The sequence below is a fragment of the Ailuropoda melanoleuca genome, chromosome 1 (genome assembly GCF_002007445.2).
Source record: "Ailuropoda melanoleuca isolate Jingjing chromosome 1, ASM200744v2, whole genome shotgun sequence".
NCBI classification, from domain to species: Eukaryota; Metazoa; Chordata; class Mammalia; order Carnivora; family Ursidae; genus Ailuropoda; species Ailuropoda melanoleuca.
The window spans coordinates 200,686,589-200,706,943 of record NC_048218.1 but is presented as its reverse complement, the minus strand read 5'-3'; the positions used below and the strand labels follow the sequence as shown (position 1 = coordinate 200,706,943).

The 20,355-nt window shown below is 41.2% G+C and overlaps 2 long non-coding RNA genes and 2 gene segments (V, D, J or C); 1 reads left to right on the top strand and 3 right to left on the bottom strand.

The window, feature by feature from the left end:
- LOC117795175 overlaps positions 1 to 20,355 on the top strand; it is a 140,080-nt gene that overhangs the window by 52,105 nt on the left and 67,620 nt on the right. The window lies entirely within an intron of this gene.
- LOC109490378 overlaps positions 1 to 20,355 on the bottom strand; it is a 139,661-nt gene that overhangs the window by 57,036 nt on the left and 62,270 nt on the right. Inside the window, 1 exon segment of the C gene segment in view lies at positions 7,332 to 7,337. Within this exon segment, the coding sequence occupies positions 7,332 to 7,337 (6 nt within the window).
- Positions 2,047 to 2,823, bottom strand: LOC117795164. The gene is made up of 3 exons (XR_004619013.1): positions 2,673 to 2,823; positions 2,466 to 2,552; positions 2,047 to 2,336 (listed from the first exon to the last, which is right to left on the bottom strand). It is a non-coding gene; the product is annotated as an uncharacterized LOC117795164 (long non-coding RNA).
- Positions 17,197 to 17,926, bottom strand: LOC117795150. The segment is given in 2 exon segments: positions 17,197 to 17,766; positions 17,880 to 17,926. Coding segments are annotated over 2 exon segments (373 nt in total).

Here is a 20,355-nt window from a genome sequence, read left to right as displayed (position 1 = left end):
AAAATTCATCAGCTGCATACAACACCCAGTGCTCCTCACATCACGTGCCCTATTTAGTGCCCATCACCCAGTTACCCCATCCCCCCACCCACCTCCGCTCCAGCAACCTTCAGTTTGTTCCCTAGAGTTTAAGAGTCTCTCATGGTCTGTCTCCCTTTCTGATTATTTCCCATTCAGTTTTCCCTCCTTTCTCCTATGATCTTCTGTGCTGTTTCTTACATTCTACATATGAGCGAAACCGTATGATAATTGTCTTTCTCTGAATGACTTACTTCACTCAGCATAATACCCTCCAGTTCCATCCACATTGATGTACATAGTAAGGATTCATCCTTTCTGATGGCTGAGTAATATTCCATTGTATATATGAACCACATCTTCTTTATCCATTCATCTGTCGATGGACACCTTGGTTCTTTCCATAGTTTGGCCGTTGTGGACATTGCTGCTGTGAACATTGGGGTGCAGGTGACCCTTCAGATCACTACATTTGTATCTTAGAGGTAATAGATTTGCAAATGGACTTAATGCGAGGGCTTATGGAAAGAGGAATCTAGAAAGATGGTTTCAATCACTGAGAAGAAATACAGTGCATGGGCCAGAACGGGTGCGCACAGGGTTAGGGGACAATAAATCCAGCAATAAGTCACTTGAGTTTAAACTGTAGAGCATCTGACTGGAAGCGTCCAGGAGACAGGTGAGTACCAGCTTGGAACTTAGGAAAGAAATTGTCGTGATCGTGGATGGGAAGGTTAAGGAAGAATATTTATACTGAAGGAAAAAAGAAGGCGAAAGGAACGTCCTAGAAAAATCTAGAAATGTCCAGCAAATAATTAAAGGGAACAGTTAATAGCTTATGAGAGAAGAATGATTATTACAGATGAGACTTTGGTGAAGCGTGCATAGAAAGCAGGGAACAGAAGTCTAGAAAACTGACTTTAAAGGGAAAGATGAGATAGAATTCATACAGGAGATGAAAAAAAGTGTGACATTCTTTTCAGATCAGAACAGGTGGAAAATGAAATAAGTTGCATTCTTTGGGTGAACTGTCACCGCGTCGTGGATTCTTTTGTTGAAATAATTGAGGCTCATGGGGTATGAAGACAAAGCACATAAGATAGTATTCAGTTTGGTTCTTAGGCGGGTTTTACATCAGGCGATGGCAGCCCTTGATTGAGTATTTTTGTGCCTGGAGTTCACTGGCTCCCGGGGGGTCCTCTCTGCAGGGGAGTGGGGGGCTTAGTCCAATGCCTTGAGAGAAAGATGAATCTCCAAGCTCTGAGCTTTGGCTCCATGCTGGGGAGCAGACAATTTTTTTGGAATCCAGTACATCCAGATAATGACACAGTCTCTCTGCTCCTGCAGGTTAAGAGTATCCTCCGCAGAGATCCGAGTGAGGGGCAGTAGATGAAAGAGAACTTTTATAGATCACAGGCTCTCATACTGGACAAACTTCACCTTCTGAGTCAGATTTCACTACTAATTCAATGTACTTAGGACGAAGTTTTAGAAAACAAGGTAGTCAGTGTGCTTCTGGCAGAAAGGCACCCAAATACAGAGCTGGACAGTGCCTGGTGCTTGGAGGAACCAGGGCTGAGAAGGGGACGGCAGGACAAACGGACTGTCAGTAGCAGCCGAATGGAGTGGAACACATTACAAAGTGGGCGGGACAGAAGCAAAGGAACCATGAAAAACCACACTGTGTAGGAGCTGCTAAGAAATGCTCTCATGGCAAACCGGGTGGTATTGCCAGATGTCAGGGTCATTCTCCTCGAAGGACACTACTGAACTAGCCCCTGTAGAACAGAGAGAGAGGGTCAGTCGGCAGGAGAGATAGGTTCGGTCCAGCCTGTGGTTTCAGTCACCACATAGCCTGCAGCACATTGACCCTACATGGCCCTAAGCTCGGACTAAGACTCGCACACCGTGGAACTACTCAGACCCCTAAGGATCCCCATGTCCCACACGGAGAAGCCTTCTGTGCCCGTCTGAGCAAATGTGCTGTCTTTCTGTACGGAGAGCAGGTGGCCAACAAGCACTGTGCAAATCACTGATGGCACAGAAGTAAAGCGCTGTCTGGTTGGGGATGGCAGAGCCTAGGGACAGGGAAAATTTCGACAGGTCCTCTCGAGAGGCCTTGTACCCATGGGAGACCTCTCCTTCGTTAATATCATTGACGTAGGAATAGTAGATCAGCTGTAGCCCCAGTCCTGGGTCTTGTCGATACCAGTGCATATAGTCATGGCCCTTCGTCTGAGAACACTCCAGTAAAATGCTCTTTCCTGTCTTTATAATCCCATTCTTTGGGGTCTGGGTAATGCCAGCATCCATGGAGCCTGTGGGGAAACAAGACAGAAACTGGAGACAGAGTCTAGGAAGGGTCCTCTTGCCACAGGCTCAAGGGAGAAGCTTCTGCCAGGACCTGGGAAATTGAAGGCAGGGCTTCCCATGTTTCCCAAACTCACCTGTTCTCAAGAGACAAAAGGCCACACAGCAGAGGAACAAGAAGCCCATGGTAGGGACAGGCAGGATAGATGCGTTTCCCACTCTGACTGTTGGGGAAACAGGGCATGGAATAGGAAATGGGAAATATTCGGTCACTGATGCTGTCCCTCAGCTTACCAAGCCTCCGAGAAAGATGCACGCACACTCCTTTCCCCCCGGGGCCTAACCTTCACTGCCTCTTTACTCAGGCAGGCGGTGCCTTGGCTTACTCTGCGTCCTACCAAAGGTGCAGAGACTCTTCAACTCCCTCATCTCTTCCTGGTTCTTCTCTGCCACCCACCGGACAGGAGTCTCTCTTCCTCTTCCCACGCCTTGCCTAGCACCGTTGCTCAAGGCCACACCCTCATCCCAGTTGAGTGACCTACGGAGGAAATTCAGAATCCTTTCAAATAAAGGGAAACCAGTCCCAGTGGAAGGTTGTGACACTGTAACATTTCTCTTTTTTTCTGCATTTATTCATTTTTTTTTTTCTAACTCAGGTCTAGGTAAGCTATGCAATTTCAATCTACTCACCATCAAGTTTGAGAGTTTTGTTTTATTTTGTCTTTTCCTAGGGGATCAGCCCTACTGACTTTGTTGCCAATTTCCACTGCTCTTTAATGCCCACTGCTTTTCTGGTCAATGTTTCCTGGGCACAGATCTTTATTGAAAATAAAGGCTCATTGTAGGAAGGTATTCTCTTAACGTGGGTATGTGTTCCAAAGAAATACTTAATATCTTCCCTCCTATTTTGAATGAACTGGAACTCGTTCAATAAAGAGGTTATTTTAGCGTAGCATAAATTGTTGCTGATTTTAGGAGGAAAGGTCTTCAATATTTCATGCAACAAAGTACAAATACAGGACAACCACAAAGACAGTGTGAAACATTGATGTCTTAAGTCTGTCCTCTTTGCTCTCCAGGTCTGTGCTTGTCCTGACTCTTCCTCATCCATGAATATCCCATAGCCTCCTACTCGAATCAATCTGGCTGTCTATCTCATTGGGAAAGTTTTTTTAATAGTTTTTCTTTTGAATAGGAAAACTTCCAGCATATATAAAGTGGACGTGATAATATAATGAGCCTCCATGTCCCCACATTACCCGGCTTCAATAATTACCAACTCATGGCCTCTCTTGTTCATTCCCCAACTATTTCTCTCTCTTCCATGTTATTTTGCACGCTCGTTGCTTTATTTTGGCACATTTCACAGCCAGTGTACATCTTCTAGATGACATTCCAGTATAACTCTCCCTTCTCTCTCTTTCTGGACAGAATTGTTCATTAACCCTACCAGTAGAAACTTGGATTTTTTTCCAGTAAGTTGCTTATTCCAGGGCTTCATTAATACAAACAGGATAATTATAAGAAAGATTGTCTTCTGAGTTTGTCCTTAATTCGCAGTTCTTAAAGTAAGCGTGCTGTTTTGCTGCCCCCTGCTGTAGGCAGTGACTGGAGTGGAAGAGAGATTTGGGAGGTGAAGATAAACTATTATCAGGGTCTGTCAAGGTCCAGTGGAGTCCTACAGTAGATGTCTGTACAAGCAAGATGTCCTGGGAGCAGAATCTATACCAGAGGAGGAGTGAGCGACCATTATCTGAGGAAGGAACGGAGAAGACACATAATTGGATGGGCATGGAATTGAAAAAGGTACTCCAATTTCTGGACAACCCGGAGGGTCCTTGATGGCATAGACCAGTATTCTCCCTCCTCTGGGATGGCTCATATAGCTCTCAAATCTTTTTTTTAAATTTTATTTTATTTATATTCAATTGATTACCATATAGTGTATTATTAGTTTCAGAGGTAGAGTTTAGTGATTCATCAGTTGCATGTATCAACTCACCGCTCAGTACATCACGTGCCCTCCTTAATGCCCATCACCCAGTTACGACATGCCCCCACCCCCCTCTCCTCCAGCAACCCTCAGTTTATTTCCTGGAGTGAAAAGTCTCTTAGGGTTTGTCCCCCTCTGATTTTGTCTTATTTTATTTTTCCCAAATCTTATTTACAACCCACTTCTCTGAACCATCCTCCACCATGGGCAGAGCAAAGACTGCCCAGCCTCCCCCCAAACCCGGCTTTTCACCGTGGGCTCTGTGTTCATGAGTGAGATTCTAGAGACACTGAAAGTCTCTTCTCATCTGTGAACCATTGATCTGTATAATGCATGTCCTCAGGCACAAAATAGTTTTACTACTGGTTAGTGCTTTCTGTGTCGTAAGAAAACCTCACAAAGATGTTTTTCTCTTTTCTTCTAGAAGATTCGTAGTTGCAGCTTTTATGCTTAGGTCTACGGCCCATCTCAAATTGACTTTTGTTTCTAGTATAAGGTATCAGTAAATTCCTTTTCACGTGATCGTCCAGTTGTTCCAACATTATTTGTTGAGAAAACTGCTATCTTAATGCATTGAAACATCCAATCCATAAACATGATAAGTCTTTCCACTTTTAAGATTTTCTTTAATTTCCCTTTGTGGTGTTTTGTAGTTTTTCATTGAACATCTTTTGCTGAATTTATTTCTGTTATTGATACTATTGTATATGGTATTGTCTCCTGAAGTTCATTTTTCAATTGTTTGCAACTAGTATAAAAACACTTGATTTTTTTTTTTTGTACTGACCCCACATCTTGTCTTACTAACTTCACTAATTATTTCTAGTTGTTGTTCATTGATTCCTTGGTGTTTTTAATATAAACAACCATGTAATCTGAAAATAGTCATAATTTTTTGTCTTCCTTTACAATATTTATGATTTTTCTTTTTTTCTTTTTCTTTTATTTGTTTGGCTTGTCACACAGGATAAGACTTCCAATCTCATGTTGAAGGAAAGTGGTGACAGGAAACATCGTGCCTTATTCCCAACGGTAGGAAGCAAGGGTTCAATATTAACCGTTAAACAGGGTGTTCATTGTGGATCCTTTGTTGCTAGCCTCCGGCAGGGTGAGAAACCCCTCTGTCTACCAGTTTGATAAGAGTGCTTATTTTGAACAAGTACTGGATTTTGTCACAAGTTTTCTCAGCATCTATTAATACGGTCATTATTCTCCTAAGCACTCTGCAATAAACCCACTTGGTCGTGTTGTATTACCACCATAGCTGGATACACACGTCCGCACACACACCTATGTACACTCGTTTGGATTTGCTTTGTTAATATGTCAAAAAGGATTTTTTTTCATGTACGGTCACAAAAATCGTGTTTTGTCATATCTTTGTCAGAGTTTGACATCAGGTTTTTGCTAGCTTCACGTAAGGAGCTGTGACGTAGTACCCCTTCGTTTCTAAAAAAATTTTCTGTAAGGTTGGTGGTATTTGTTTCCTTAAACATGTGACAGAGTTCACCAGGAAAGGAATCTGCATCTGAAGTTTTTTTGGAGGGAAGGTTTTTGATAAGCAATTCAATTTCTTCCCATTGCTAATTTCATCTTGAACCAGTTTGGTAAGTTGGTGTTTTTCAAATGATTTCACCTACTTGTAGAATTTATTGGCGTATGCTTGTTTATGATACTCTATTCTTTTAATATCTGTTGTATTTCTAGAGATACTCTCTTTTTCATCATTGAGATGGTAATTTGTGTCTTTCCTCCTTTGGTCTTGACTGCAATGGGTTAATCACTTTAATCAACTGATCAAATTATGAACACATTTTTCTCTAAATCCTTGAACATATTTTTAATAATCACTTAAAATTCCTTGTCTGAAATGTCCAGCATCTATGTTATTTCAAGGTTGGTGTCCATTGCCGATTTCCCTGCTACATATGGGTGATATTTACCCATTCTCTCCATGTACTTTTTCATTGCATGATTGGAATTGTGGATGTTACATTGTTGAGAGTCTAGAAGTCCTTCCTTCCTTCCTTCCTTCCTTCCTTCCTTCCTTCCTTCCTTCCCTTCTTTTTCTTTCTTTCTTTCTTTCTTTCTTTCTTTCTTTCTTTCTTTCTTTCTTTCTTCTTTCTTTCTTTCTTTCTTTCTTTCTTTCTTTCTTTCTTTCTTTCTTTCTTTCTGCCTTCATTCATAGAGTGCTGTATAGTTTTCTCTAACAGGCAGGTAACTTATTTGCAGATCAACCAGATCCCTTGGAGGTTCCTGGAACATTGTTAGAGCACTTTTAGAGTGGCTTTTATTCTAGGACTGAGGTGTGACCCCCCTTGGGGTGCCAAGTGTATTCCCAGGGGGTTCAGCGAGGTCTCTCCACTCTGGCTGGTCAGGATTCATATGTCCCCCAGGACTGCGTGGCCGCCAGAATCTCCACTCCTGCTGTCAGGCTTCATGGAGGCTCTGTACGTATCCGCTGTTCAGTGTCGGACCCCACACCGTGTTGGGAGCAGTTTTTCTTTTTTTTCTTTTTTTAATAATTTATTTATTTATTTGTTTGTTTGGTTTGGTTTTTAGGGTTTTTTTAATTTTAATTTTTATTTATTTATTTATTTATTTATTTATTTTAATGGTTTTTTTTATTATATTATGTTAGTCACCATACAGTACATCCCTGGTTTCTGATGTAAAGTTCCATGATTCATTAGTTGCGTATAACACCCAGTGNGTATAACACCCAGTGCACCATGCAATACGTGCCCTCTTTACTACCCATCACCAGCCTATCCCATTCCCCCACCCCCTCCCCTCTGAAGCCCTCAGCTTGTTTCTCAGAGTCCATAGTCTCTCATGCTTCATTCCCCCTTCTGAGCAGTTTTTCTGCATAGCTTCCTTCTCTACACCAGCTCCCCCTACAAACATCAGCCACTTCCGCAGCCCTGACCTCTGCTCTCTGCCTTCCGGCCGCATCGAGGCCGCTTGCTCTGCTTGGGTTCCAGGCTCTTATGCTACAGTTTAGAAGCAGTTTCACCTGTTTCTCTCTTGGGGCAAACGTGAAGCCCCCTTTCCTCTTCCCTCTACTGCCTGCTGTCTAATGTCTGAGAACGGCCACCTTAAAAACTTCTTTCAAGCTTTACAGTGGCTTAGAGATGTAAGCAAGTACGATAACAACTACCCGTTTGACTTGAAGCCCAATTCCTGTTATTTTTTCAAAAAACATTTTATTTATTTGAGAGAGAGAGAGAGAGAGAGCACAAGCAGGGGGAGTGGCAGAGGCAGGGGAGAAGCAGACTCCCCGCTGAGCAGGGAGCCCGATGTGGGGCTTGATCCCGGGACTCCCAGATCATGACCTGAGCCTAAGTCAGACGCTTAACCAACTGAGCCACCCAGGTGCCCCCAAATTCCTGTTATGGTCGATATAATTATATAATTATGACAATGTTTCTGCACTTTTAAGGTCCTAATCCTCGTTGTCAAGCTGACACTACTGTAAGTAGTTTATACGAGTAACATTCTGACAGGGCCCTTGATCAAACTGGGTAACATAAGTCATTTTTACCTGTTCTTAAACACATTTTCACAAGTATTATTTCTTTCCAAACTTACATGAGAGTTTTTCTACTCATATTTTCTCATTCCCTGTTAAATTGTTGGTTTGATTCTTCTCTTAAGTTAGCATTTCCATCTTTATAGTAAATGCTGGTAGTTTTCTGAGTATCACTTAAAATTTGTTTCCCTAAATTATTCCTCAGGAATTTGTTTTAATTTGTCCAGTGGAACCCTCCCCCCACACACAGAGCATATAACATTCTCATATTTTTTGTAAAAAAAAATTTATTTCCCATAACTATATACATTCTTTGAAATATATTTTTCATGGCTCTCTTTTTACTCTTCCCTCTTTCCCCAGAGACTAAAATGCCATGTAATGCAATGAAAAATTTCCCAATCCTTTTATGTCTCAGTGAATTAAAATGGTGGAATTAATATGAATCAGCTGTCATATCAAGAGCTCAGTGAAATTGGTGATTGCACTGGATAGCATTTGGCCCTAAAATAGATAATATGAGGGCAAATAGTAAGTCTTTAAGAAAAAATATGTGAATTTTTACTTCTCCTTCCTCTAACCAGCCAGCAGAATCCAATTAGAGAAAAAAAAAATAAAGAGAGAGAGGAAAATTAATTTGGTTCACTCCAGGGAGCAAAAAGCACAGTTGAATGGAGTGAAGGATTTTCTCAGCATTTCTGGGTGAAAGGAGGTTGTTGATGGATGGTAAGCAGTTTGGGGCATAACAGTGGTTGGCAACGTTTCTGTGCTACACAAGGATATGAGTAATAATGGGGAAGCCAGCACTCTGGATAGCCAGGGACCTGGAACTGGGAGAATAGAGATGTCATTCATGTAATGGACATTACAAGCACCTGCGCAGAAGAAAGACCACCTGTTTCTCTCCACATCTACTGGTTCTTTGAAGTTTGGGATGGGGATGCACCATATAGGGAGGTGGCATTTCAATTTTACTCTAAAATAAGAAAGAGACCGATATCTAGTAGTGTAACTAAGAAACGCCTACAAATCATTGAGAAAAACGCAGAACTCTTACTAGAGAAATGGCCTAAGGATACAAAGAGACCATTTTGAGAACAGAAATCTGGGACCAACATCGAATGAAGAAGTACTTAAACTCATTAGCAAACAGAAAAAAAAATGCAAATGGAAGAAGGAGGGAGGGAGACACCACTTTCCAGCTTTCTAGATTGTTGCCAGTTGATAGTACAGGAGTATAAAGTAAACTCCCTCTCTCTTCCTAGTAAATCATTGATTTTATTTATTTTTCTTAAATTGTCATGTGCATCGTTAGGGTAAACACGGGTGGTAATCTAGGGGAAACAGGATGGAAGAGATCAGAATCTCTTTACACTATTAGACTGACAACAGTCTGGAAACTAGATAACAGCATAAGAGGGTAAGGGGATATGGGAAGCTTTATGTGCTTTTAAGTGAGATTTGAGACTCATACAGCAATTCCGAGGAGCCCTCTGGTGGTATCTAGATACATAAAATAAATACAAATGGTAGACCATGTCTCAGCAGTCATGATTCTGGGCATACAATCCTATAATGAATATACAGGTCCAGGAAGGGATATGTATAAGCATACTCAAAGCTGGCACGAAGTTGGAGGAAAATTGGGTGTATTCTGGAGAAGAGGGCACGGAGCACTGTGCGTCACTTAGAAACGATGGACTACAGTCACATACAGAATAATGAAGAATTTCACTCGAGCCAAGTGGGAAAATCTAGAAGGCAGAATTGCATGCATAATAAAGTAAGATTTATATGATTTGAAATACATACATTCAGGCATACATGGTACGGGTTGAATGCTCCAGGAAAAGGTTCATGGCTGGATCATGAACAGGCTACTGTTTCCCCTGGATTTAACCCCAGGTTTAGAAAGAGCTGAGCTGGCCCTTATCAGTGTGGTGAAATGATGGCAGCCGAATCGTGAGCTTTAGTTATTGTCTTGACATCACCACAAGGACTCGAAGAAAAGAGAAAGACAGAACACAGGGAGAGAATTACACGAAGTGGACAAAATAAGAAAAAAAATGAGAACTGAAGAGGCAGTTTTTCCAGACCCAGGCCCAAGTGGTGTTTTTTTTCCAGAATTGTCCATCATTCCTTCATGGCTGCTGAACAGCCTTTAGCCTCGTGGTAAGTCCACTGTGGCGTAAGCTAGCTCCAGTTAACTTGTTACCTCCTTCCAACCGAATACACCACCCGCTTCCTGAGTTGGGTCCACGAAGAGTTTGTGCACTTAGAGGAACACCACCTCTGTGCCAGGGATTAGCTGCCCGCACGGAAGTATAGTGCTGAGTCTTCTGGGTCAGAGGACTGAATTTCCAGAACGCAGGGTGAGTTTGGGGGGCATTTATCTGAGAATTGCTCTTTGAGCAAGTTGATTTGATTAGGAACTTGTCCGTTCTGAAAGTAAATCAAAAACTTCAACTCTTTTTTCTGGGTCTGTTGATACCAGTAAACAAAAGTATGTCCCTTTTCAGGGATACAATCTGTCCTTGCTTTGTGTCCTTTGCCTTTGACCAGACGTCCTGGAGTCTGCGTGACTTTGGCATCAATAGCACCTTTAAGAAGAGGACACAGAAGCTGTAGACAAAGCCCAGGAGGGACCCTGACAAGGGAAGAGCTTGGGGCTGGGGGTTGAGAAGCCCAGAACAGGACTTTTCTTCTGTCCTCAGGACCCACAGGCTCAGGTGACAGCAGAGGAGCCCTGCGCCCACAGCGGCATCAAATCTTCAAAAGGATGAAGCTTCCCCAGGTCCCATCAGCAGCCTTCCTGTGACATGACCATTCTGCAGACTCGTAATCATGTAACTGCTTCATGTTACAAAAACACCTCTGGCCTCAGAAGGAAAGTTTCATCCCAGCTCAGTAAATATACCTAGTTTGTATTTTATTCATTTATAAATATTCATTTTTTAAAGCAATTTATATCTAGTTTTACCAACAGAAACTATATATATATATATTTTTTAGGAAGTTGTACAATAAAAGATAAAATACCACATGACTGCCAAAGATGAGACCTGTTAACCCCTCAGTGGGATTCTTTCCAGATCTCTCCTTTCACCCTCTCTGTGCATATGTGTACATAGACACGTGCTCTTTGATGAAAATTATCTCATTCTGTAAATGCTGTTCTATAACCTTCTAAAAACTGTATAACTTAATACAGTTTTCATAATCATCTTTCCCTATCAATGAATTTTTCGTTTTATCTACTGCCTGGTTTTTATTCAAAGTTTAGCAGCTGTTTGAAAGAGATCCTTTAACATGGGTTCTAACTCAGGACTGGGCATCGCTTTTGATGATAATCTAATTATCTTTTCAAACAATACAGATGCTTTGTTATGGTTTTTATGACTCTGAGAGTAGCCACTGGTTTGCAGATTATTTCGCCTTCTTGGTATTTCTGGTCTGGTTTAACTAGCTCATTTATCATGAGATAACCTCTCATTTTCTTCTCTGATTTTCTTATCAACCTTTATTTTAAGTAATACACTTCTTTTTCCGTGATCTATTTTTGCTTACTTTCCTCTTACTTCCTCCCACCCCTATTCCAGGGAAGTCATGTTAACAGCTTAGTGTGTATCTTTCCATAGGTTTCTCCTTCCTCCTTCAGTTGTTCGATGAGGTGGTTTTCTCCACATTAAAATACTGTTATTGAATATACACACAATAATTTGATAACACATCAATAAAATGAGCCCTTGAACCAATAACCCCACTCAGGAAATAACATATGGCCAGAGCCTTTGAAATCTCTTGGGTTTTTCTCTAGATCTCATGACCCCACCCCCACCCCTCCTATTCTATTCTAATCTATTCTAATTACTCTCATACTAGACTATTAGTTTCTTGATCTGTTTCTATTCAATTTCGTATCCTTTGCCTTGGGAAAGGTGGCAGGACAGAGTACCATTTCAAGAAAAGATACAGATAAATATAAAAGGACTAAAAGAGTGGAAACACAAGTAGCAAAGCGTGTCTCCTAGATCCGTTCTCGGGAGTGCTTTATTAAGAATCCAGAGAGTGCAAGGAAGGATCCTCAGCAGAGGGGCATTAAAAAAAAAAAAAAAAAAAAAAGCCTAGGGTGTGGTGGGGGCTGCAGGACACGAGCAGCTTTGTGTGCAGGTGGCGAACGGCCGCGCTCCACTGTGGAACGCTTCCAGAACAGAGATACACGCCCGTCTGGTTGGCGTGCACCGATGTCACAGTGAGGGGAAACAGCCCCTTCTCCTTTCGGGAAACACTGTAGCCTTCAGTCCAGTCTCCTCTCTGAACATCTTTTCAACAGTTGAGTAGTAAATCAGTCTCAGACCTCGCCCCAGGTCCTACCAGTACCAGTACATGGCATTGTATCTCAAGTTCTGTTTACACTCCAGAGTCACGGCCCGTCCGGCCCTGGCGAGCAGGAATGCTGGCATCTGGTAGATTTCAGCATGCAGGGGTCCTGGGGGCGGGGCGGGGGGGTAAGGACACAAAGGCTGGAGAAAATGTCCAGAAGAGAGCCCGATGCTATTATAAGATGTTATCAGAGTGGGGACAGGAATTTACTGACTGGGTGTTGGACTCGCCTGTTCCCAGGAGACAAAGGACCACACAGTGGAGGGCCCAACTGCCCATGGTAGGGACAGAGTCTTTGTGAAGGTCTAGACACAGACTCTGAGAGAGGCCAAGGGAAAGGAGTAGGATGTAGGGCTCCCCCTGCCTCAGTGTGCAGACGCTGTCACTGCTATAAGTGACTGACTGTCAAAGCTCATTTTGCAGATGGGGATTCTAAGGGTCAGAGAGGTCAAGTCACCTGCGTCTTCTCTTCTGCCTACGCAACTCTTTATATCTCTTCTAAATGGACAAGCTCCCCCATGGTGAGAAGACCAGATTCCTGATTTCCTGGTCAGGGTCACACTCAATATGCCGTGTGTGGGCACTTGCTGTGATCAGAGTGAGGAAAAGAATTGCCTACAATTTTCAGAGTCTATTGCTTGCCCATCAACTGCTCTGTTCTCACCAATACTGTTTCAAATACAGGAACATGTTCACATGTTTTGTTGTTATAAAATAGAGTCCATTCTCTCCGTCCTCTGTATTTATTATAATGGATACAGTAGAGATGGAGCACAGGCTCCTCCAGTGATTTCGGCAACAGCAAATGGTCCTAAGCCCACCCTCCCCTAGTGGCAGTGGATTAGAGCCTGGGCTCGAGTCCTGGTGCTGCCATCTAGCAGCTACATAAACGTGGGCAAGTCTCTTTAACTTCCCTTGACTTTATTTTCTCACCGGTAAAATGGGTATAATGAGTATCTACTTCAAAAGTTGTTGTGAACTTTATATCAGTAAGGAATTTAGTACCATTCTTCATATAGAATAAGTACCGAATTTGTGTTTGCTGTGATTATTTTCTGGGCCTGGTATTCTAATCCACGGAATTTATGGAGTTAACACTATGTCAAAGAAAATCAGGCATTTCCAGAATTGTGCTAACTAGCTAACATGTCATTCTCCCATATCGAGTTGAAATTTATCCAATGAGTGCAAATTCATTGCATAACATAGTTTCTTCTTGAGAGTCTTAGATAAATAAAAATAACTAATCATAGATTAGTTATTTCAAGAATGCTGTTATTTTGGTAGATAAATGTTTGCTTTATTTTTATGTTCTGAGGTCATCTGTAATAAAGATACTTTCATGATGAAACTTTTGGTTGGAATGTGGTGGCTTAGAAACTGTTGCTGCCCTGCCTGGGAGAAAGATGCGTGTGGCGGGGGCGGGGAGAGAAGGGGAAAGGCAATGATACAATGATTTGGAATTAGGACCATCAGAAAGTGCAAGAGTACGGGTAGAACTCAGACCAAGAGTGCTTGCTGGCAGGTTGCTTTCAGTTGCTACAGGTTCTCAATCACATCTTCAAAGCTGAGGATCGCATCCCTCACACAGAGGCTCTTAACCTTATTGGTACATGGACCCCTTCGGCAATCTCATGAACCCTGAGAACCCCTTCTCAAGAATAATGTTTTAAACCCATGAAATGGAATACGTTGTATTACAAAGGAAGCCAATTATTTTGAAATGCAGTTATTAAAATATTTTAAACGAAATTTATGATATATTACTATAAGACATCTTTAAAATTCATTAAATAAAACGTATCCTGGTGATTTTGTACACTACCACAATTTCAAAGCAGCGACGACAGTATAGACATCTATTCTATGTCATGAGATAAAAAATACCTATGACTTTCATATGAACCATAATATATGCAAATACCTGTGATTTCTATTATTGCCTTTGTCACAGGTCTTGCTAACACTGCTGTGGTTTATTCACTGTATCTCTCATGAACTAAGTGCTATATTTTAGTTAGAGATTATATTACACTGTTAGAGATTATATATATATTAGTATTACATATTAATATTATATATTAGAGACTATATTATATTAAAGATATATTTTTCCCATTCCAATTCACGGATTCCCTGAATTCTATCTATGCCCCCCTTGGAGGTCCATGGGTCGCAAGTTAGAACGACTGCTTTAGAAGAGAATATGCTTCATGCTGGATGCAGTCCATGGAAGGAAGCAGTAGGAAGTTCATCCATTCCCAGAAATAGTTGGCCCACATGTGCAATCTCAGATTTGTCCAAACTGTTCTGATTTAAAAAAAAGAAAAAAGAAAAAAGTGTAAACCCCTTCTTTAGACTGATTTGCCGACCTGAACTTGACCATAACAGGGACTTACTATGATTGTATTCTAGTCCTGGGAACGTGATACAATTTCTATAATCTATCCATGTGCCGACCTCAACATCAGTTACCTTCATCCTCTCCCTCTTCATCTTCATTCTCATGACATATATGTGATTCTTCCATGTCTTCCTCTTTTTTTTTTTCAATAGGCTCCACACCCAGCATGGAGCCCAACGTGGGGCTTGAACTCCTGACCCTGAGATCAAGACCTGAGCTGAGATCATGAGTCTGACGCTTAACCAACTGAGCCACCTGGGCACCCCAGTGTATATGTGATTCTTGAGGGGCATTACTGGAATGGAAGATGACAGGGACACAGCACGATAGAGATATACTTTCTTGCATGAAAGAGTGATGCTTTATGCTCAGGAAACCTGCAACCAGAAATAATATCTCCAAAACAGAATTGCACAAAGTTCTACACAGTATATGCTTTAAAATAACCTCTTACAGTAGCAAGGGTTATGAATTCTGAGACACTCCAGATCCCAATGAATGGTAAGATATATACTCTTCTTGTCGACAGAATTTAGACGCTGCTAGTGGATTCGAGATCCTCTTTGCATGCATTGTTAAGCAGTGTCCTGTTTCAGAGGTAGCTCAAAGGAGTAAACAATGAAAAAGCTTACATTGTTAAACGTCTTTTCCCATATTGCAAAAGACTCCATGGTCTGCTCCCATCCCATGCTTCTAATAAGGTACTTCTTCATCTGGGATGCTTTATATATTTTCAAAACAAGCACAGAAAGGATAAACCAAGAAAATAGTAAAAATTTTACCTAGAAGGGGAAAGAGGAAATAGGGTAAAGGGAAGAAAGGAAACGAGCAAATGTGGCATTTTTGCCTAAATATTATATAATTATATTATTTATTTTAATTATATTAAATATTATTGTTATATATTATATATTAAATAAATGTATTTAATTATAACTAAATACTATTTAGTTATTTTAAGTATCTTAAAAGCAAGCAGTCTAAACAATCCATTCAAAAGGGAGAGATTGCTGATCTGGATACTGAAAACTAAGAACACTGAAGTGATTGTGTAGGAAAATGAGGACAAAAGTGACCCCGTGTTGCAGGAGTGAGGACCTGAGGAAATGGCCTGGGGAGGAGCGAGAAGAGACCTCCCCGGCGGACCAGTACACAGCAATGCCCCATCTCCACTTCAAGTCACCTGCTGCAGGGAAAACAGTCCCCTTCACTATTCTTGACTCTTGGCTTATTCGCATCAGCAAAAAGTACCTCGTCTTCACGTGCACGTTGCAGAAGTTTCACACCTTTTACCAGTATGTTTGCATTGATATATTTTAGCTGAGAGCAGAGCAGTACTGACCCTTAGCGGGTTCACGCAGGAAGTGAGGTCGACGTTGTGAGCTCACGTACACTTGCTGGTGAGCACTGTCTTCTGGACAAGGTATTTTTATGTAATGTACTGACCGTGAGACTTCAGCTGAGAAATGTAAAGACTGATCTGAATTGGGGTAATGTGAAATCTTGGCAGAAGATATGTTAATAACTCAAGTTCTTTTGGCTATATTTTTTAAAGATTTCATTTATTTATTTGAGAGAGAGGGAGAGGGAGAGAGAGAGAGAGAGAACAGGAGCAGGGGGCAGGCAGAGGTGGAGGGAGAAGCAGACTGCCCGCTGAGCAGGGCGCCGGATACGGGACTGGGATCATGACCCGAGTCAAAGGCAGATGCTTAAGGGACTGAGCCAGCCAGGCGCCCTAAAGTTCCTTTTTTTTTTTTTTTTTAAAGATTTTATTTTTTATTTATTCGACATAGATAGAGACAGCCAGCGAGAGAGGGAACACAAGCAGGGGGAGCGGGATAGGAAGAAGCAGGCTCATAGCGGAGGAGCCTGATGTGGGGCTCGATCCCATAACGCTGGGATCACGCCCTGAGCCGAAGGCAGACGCCCAACCGCTGTGCCACCCAGGCGCCCCATAAAGTTCTTATGAATATTAAAAGGCACATTCATAATACCTTTCTTAAAATAAATAGGAGAAATTCAACAAAATATGTGCAAGATATGTATGATAAAAAACCCACATAATAATGCTGAGAGAAATTAACAAAGGCCTCAATTAAGGAGCATGGGGGAACTTTCTGGGGAGCAGAAAATGTCCTACATCTTGACTGTCATGCTGGTCACATGAGTGTAAAAATTGGACAGAACGTATTGAAATAAATACTTAAAATAGATGCATTTTATGGCTTGTGTGTTATGTCCCAATACAGTCGCTTTTAAAAGTTGCATGACTGTAGTATTCTGGAGGGAGGGGGTTTCTGAGTTTCCCACCAAGTTCCTAGGGCAGGGACAGCTATGAGAAGCAGTCACAAAACCCTAGCAATTCTCAGGGTTTGGTTCAAAGAAATGTGCTGCCCCAGATGGTCGGGGTCTGCGTGAAAGACAGGTGACCTGCCCGTTATCCTCATTCCCAAAGACACAACATTGCCAGGAAAGAACACAGAATTACATGTGCTCATAAAGATTATTAAAAATCCATCAGATTCATGGTGGGGGGAGGTATCCTGGGTGGATCTGTCCTTCTTTCCTTTGCTAGATATCTTGCAAAATGGGGAACCTCAGCCCCTTTTACACCTTCCTTCCCCTTTCTTGGGTTTTTTTCCCCATCAGCTGTTTTAAACATCCCTTTCTGCTCACCTGGAGCTGCTCTCTACAAATTTTTCCTTCTGGTTTATGCTCCTCCACACAGCGTTTCTGTTAGTTCCTACCTCCCTAATACACCATGTTATTTCCTGAGCTTTGTCCATGATGTGTTTGTGTTCTAAGAAAAGCTAACATTCAGCACTGTGGTTTTGCTGCTGGCACACATATACAGGGCTGAGTCCCCTGGCTCAGCAGACTTGATTTCCAGGGTGCAGGGTGAGTCGTTGGGACATTGAGCTGAAAACTGACGATCGAACGTTTCTATTTTATCAATAATATCGTTGTTCTGTAAGTAAGCCAAAAACTTGAACTCTTCTTCCAGCTTTCGATGATACCAATAAACATAACTATGTCCTTTTATAGGGACACAATCCATCTTTGCTTTCTGTCCTTTCCCTTTGACCAGGTGTCCAGGACTCTGGGTGACCTTAGTGTCCAGGGAACCTGTGGAAGGAAGAGACAGCAACTGGAGAAAAAGCCCAGGAGGCAGCCTGATATTGCAGTCACAGGAGACCATCCTGGAACCGGCATCCAGCAAGCTCGCAGCAAGAGCTTACCTGCTTCCCAGAAAAAAAGGGCCACAGCAGAGAAGTCTGAAGAACATGTTGGCTCGGAGGGGAAAAAGAGGTGGCAAGTGGCCTTTTCTGTCAGGCTTACCTGTCCCCATCAGCAGCCTCCTCGTGACGTGATCACTGGCTCTTGCCTTTGTAGTCACCATGTGTGTGAGAGACGAAAACATGTCAGAGAATGTGGAGGGCAGGGAGAGCGGGTGAAAACCACCAGCGGGAGTTTCAACCTGCTCTTGTTTCCTTTTTCCCAGAGGCTGCTCTTTTGCTATTTTTTTAATAAATATTATAAATATTGTTCATTTCTTGGCTTTTTAACTTGTCAGTTTGCCTTCTCCCCTTCTCCTTGCATCTCAGGCCATGAATCATATAGCGTGGTGTTTATCAATCACAGTTTTGCCGCACTTATGAAATCACAGAGGGGTTACTTTACGTTAAAAATGTCGAGCTACACAAAACATAATGACAAATGCACAACGCATCTAGGGAAACCAGAGCCTGACTCCTGTTGTCTGAGCGATCAGCTGAGGAGATGGGTTATTGACGGAGAATTTAAGCCTCCGTGTTATTCTTCCAGATGTCATTGTCTGGATATCCATTGCCCTGAAGTTTATATTTTTATTCTCCGGCTTTTCATTGTATTCGTAGTACTTATGAAGAATCTATAAATCATAGATTATTTAATGTTGTATGTCTTTGAATTTATCTAAAGGGAATTGTTGTGTTCACATTTTTCTCTGTGACGTTCTTTTTTCATGCAACATTACGTCTGTGTTATTAATTCATGTTGAAGCATATGATTTTAGATCATTCATTTTCACTATTATGTAGCATTCCATTCTACTTATTCACTTAAATTTATTATCCATTCTTGAATTGGTGTTTTTTTTCCTTAGGTTTTTATGCTACTGCAAACAGTACTGCCTTCTTGTACGTTTCCCTGCATGTTCAGGCACAGGTGCAAGATTTCCTCTATTCCTGGGAGTGTGAAGGTTGAGCCTGAAGGTCTCCATGTCAACTTCACATAATGTGGCAAGATGCTTTCCAGATGAGTTCAGCCAAGTCAATTGTCCCATCAACAGTCCACAAGGGTTTTCAAGTGCTCCACCTTAAGACCTGAAGAATACTTAGTATCCTTTTAATTTTGTCAGGTTAAAATAGATCTCACTGCAGTTTGGTTTTGCATTGTTCTGATAGCCGAGGACGGTGAATGTAATTTTCATATTTAGAGTCCTCTAGTGTTTTCTGTAAATAGCCCTTTGCCCATATTTCTTTTTGCTTACTATTATTTGTAACAGTTCTTTGTGTATTCTGGAAACGAAACCTTTGTCAGTTGCGTGTGTCGTTAATATCTCTCCGATCTGTGGCTGGTGTTTTCATCTCTTTGTGATTTCTTTTTGTTGTTGAATTTCTTAATTTAGTGGAGTTCATTGTTCTCTTATTTTGGGTATGCATTTTTTATTTTATTTTTTATAAAAGAGGCTCCCATAGCATAAGTTCATAAAGATATACTCCCATGTTATTTACCAAAACAATGAGCATTCAGAATTTTTCATTAAAGCGATTAATCCATGTAGAATTTATTTTTGCTTATGCCGTGAGGAAAGGTTTCAATTCACCTTTCCTTCCATGGATAACCACTTATAGCAGAGTAACTTGCTGCATATTCCGTCATTCCCTTATACACCCACAATGATGGCTGTCATACATTAGGCGTCTTACATGCATGGGACTCTTTTTAATCTTAGTATTATTTTCCATTTGTCTATTTATTTATGCCTTTTCTATTATCCTAAATTATAAAATAATTGCATGATTGGTAGGGCAATCTTTTGTGATTTTAATTAGTGCTGCTTTGAACACACAGATGATATTGTAGAAAGAGGAATACTCTTACTTTTGGGTTTCCTTATTCATTTTCATGGCATGTATCTCCACTTATTCCAGATTTTTACGTCATCTACTTTTAAAATTTTAATAATTTTTTGTGTTAAGGTGTTGCTATTAATAGATTTGTTCTTAACTGTTTTATATATTATGTTACTATTTATAAGTGATCTCTCTCTTTAAAAAATATAGCTTTTAACTGTTGCTAGTATGTTGAAAAACTGATTTTTTATATTTATTTTGAATTCAGAAAACTTAAAACTTATTAGATTTTATTATTAATAATACAATGATTCTTTAGATTCCTTTGCGTCTCTCTGCTTTCTTTCTTTCTTTCTTTCTTTCTTTCTTTCTTTCTTTCTTTCTTTCTTTCTTTCTTCCTTTCTTCCTTTTTTCCTTCCTTCCTTTCTTTCTTTCTCTGAAAGAGAGAGAGAGTGCGGTAGGGAGGGAGAGAGAGAATCTTAAACAGGCTCCACACCCAGTGTGGACTCTGATGCAGGACTCGATCTCATGACCCTGAGATCAGGACCTGAGCCAAAATCAAGAGTCAGACATTTAACTGACTGAGTCACCCAGCTGT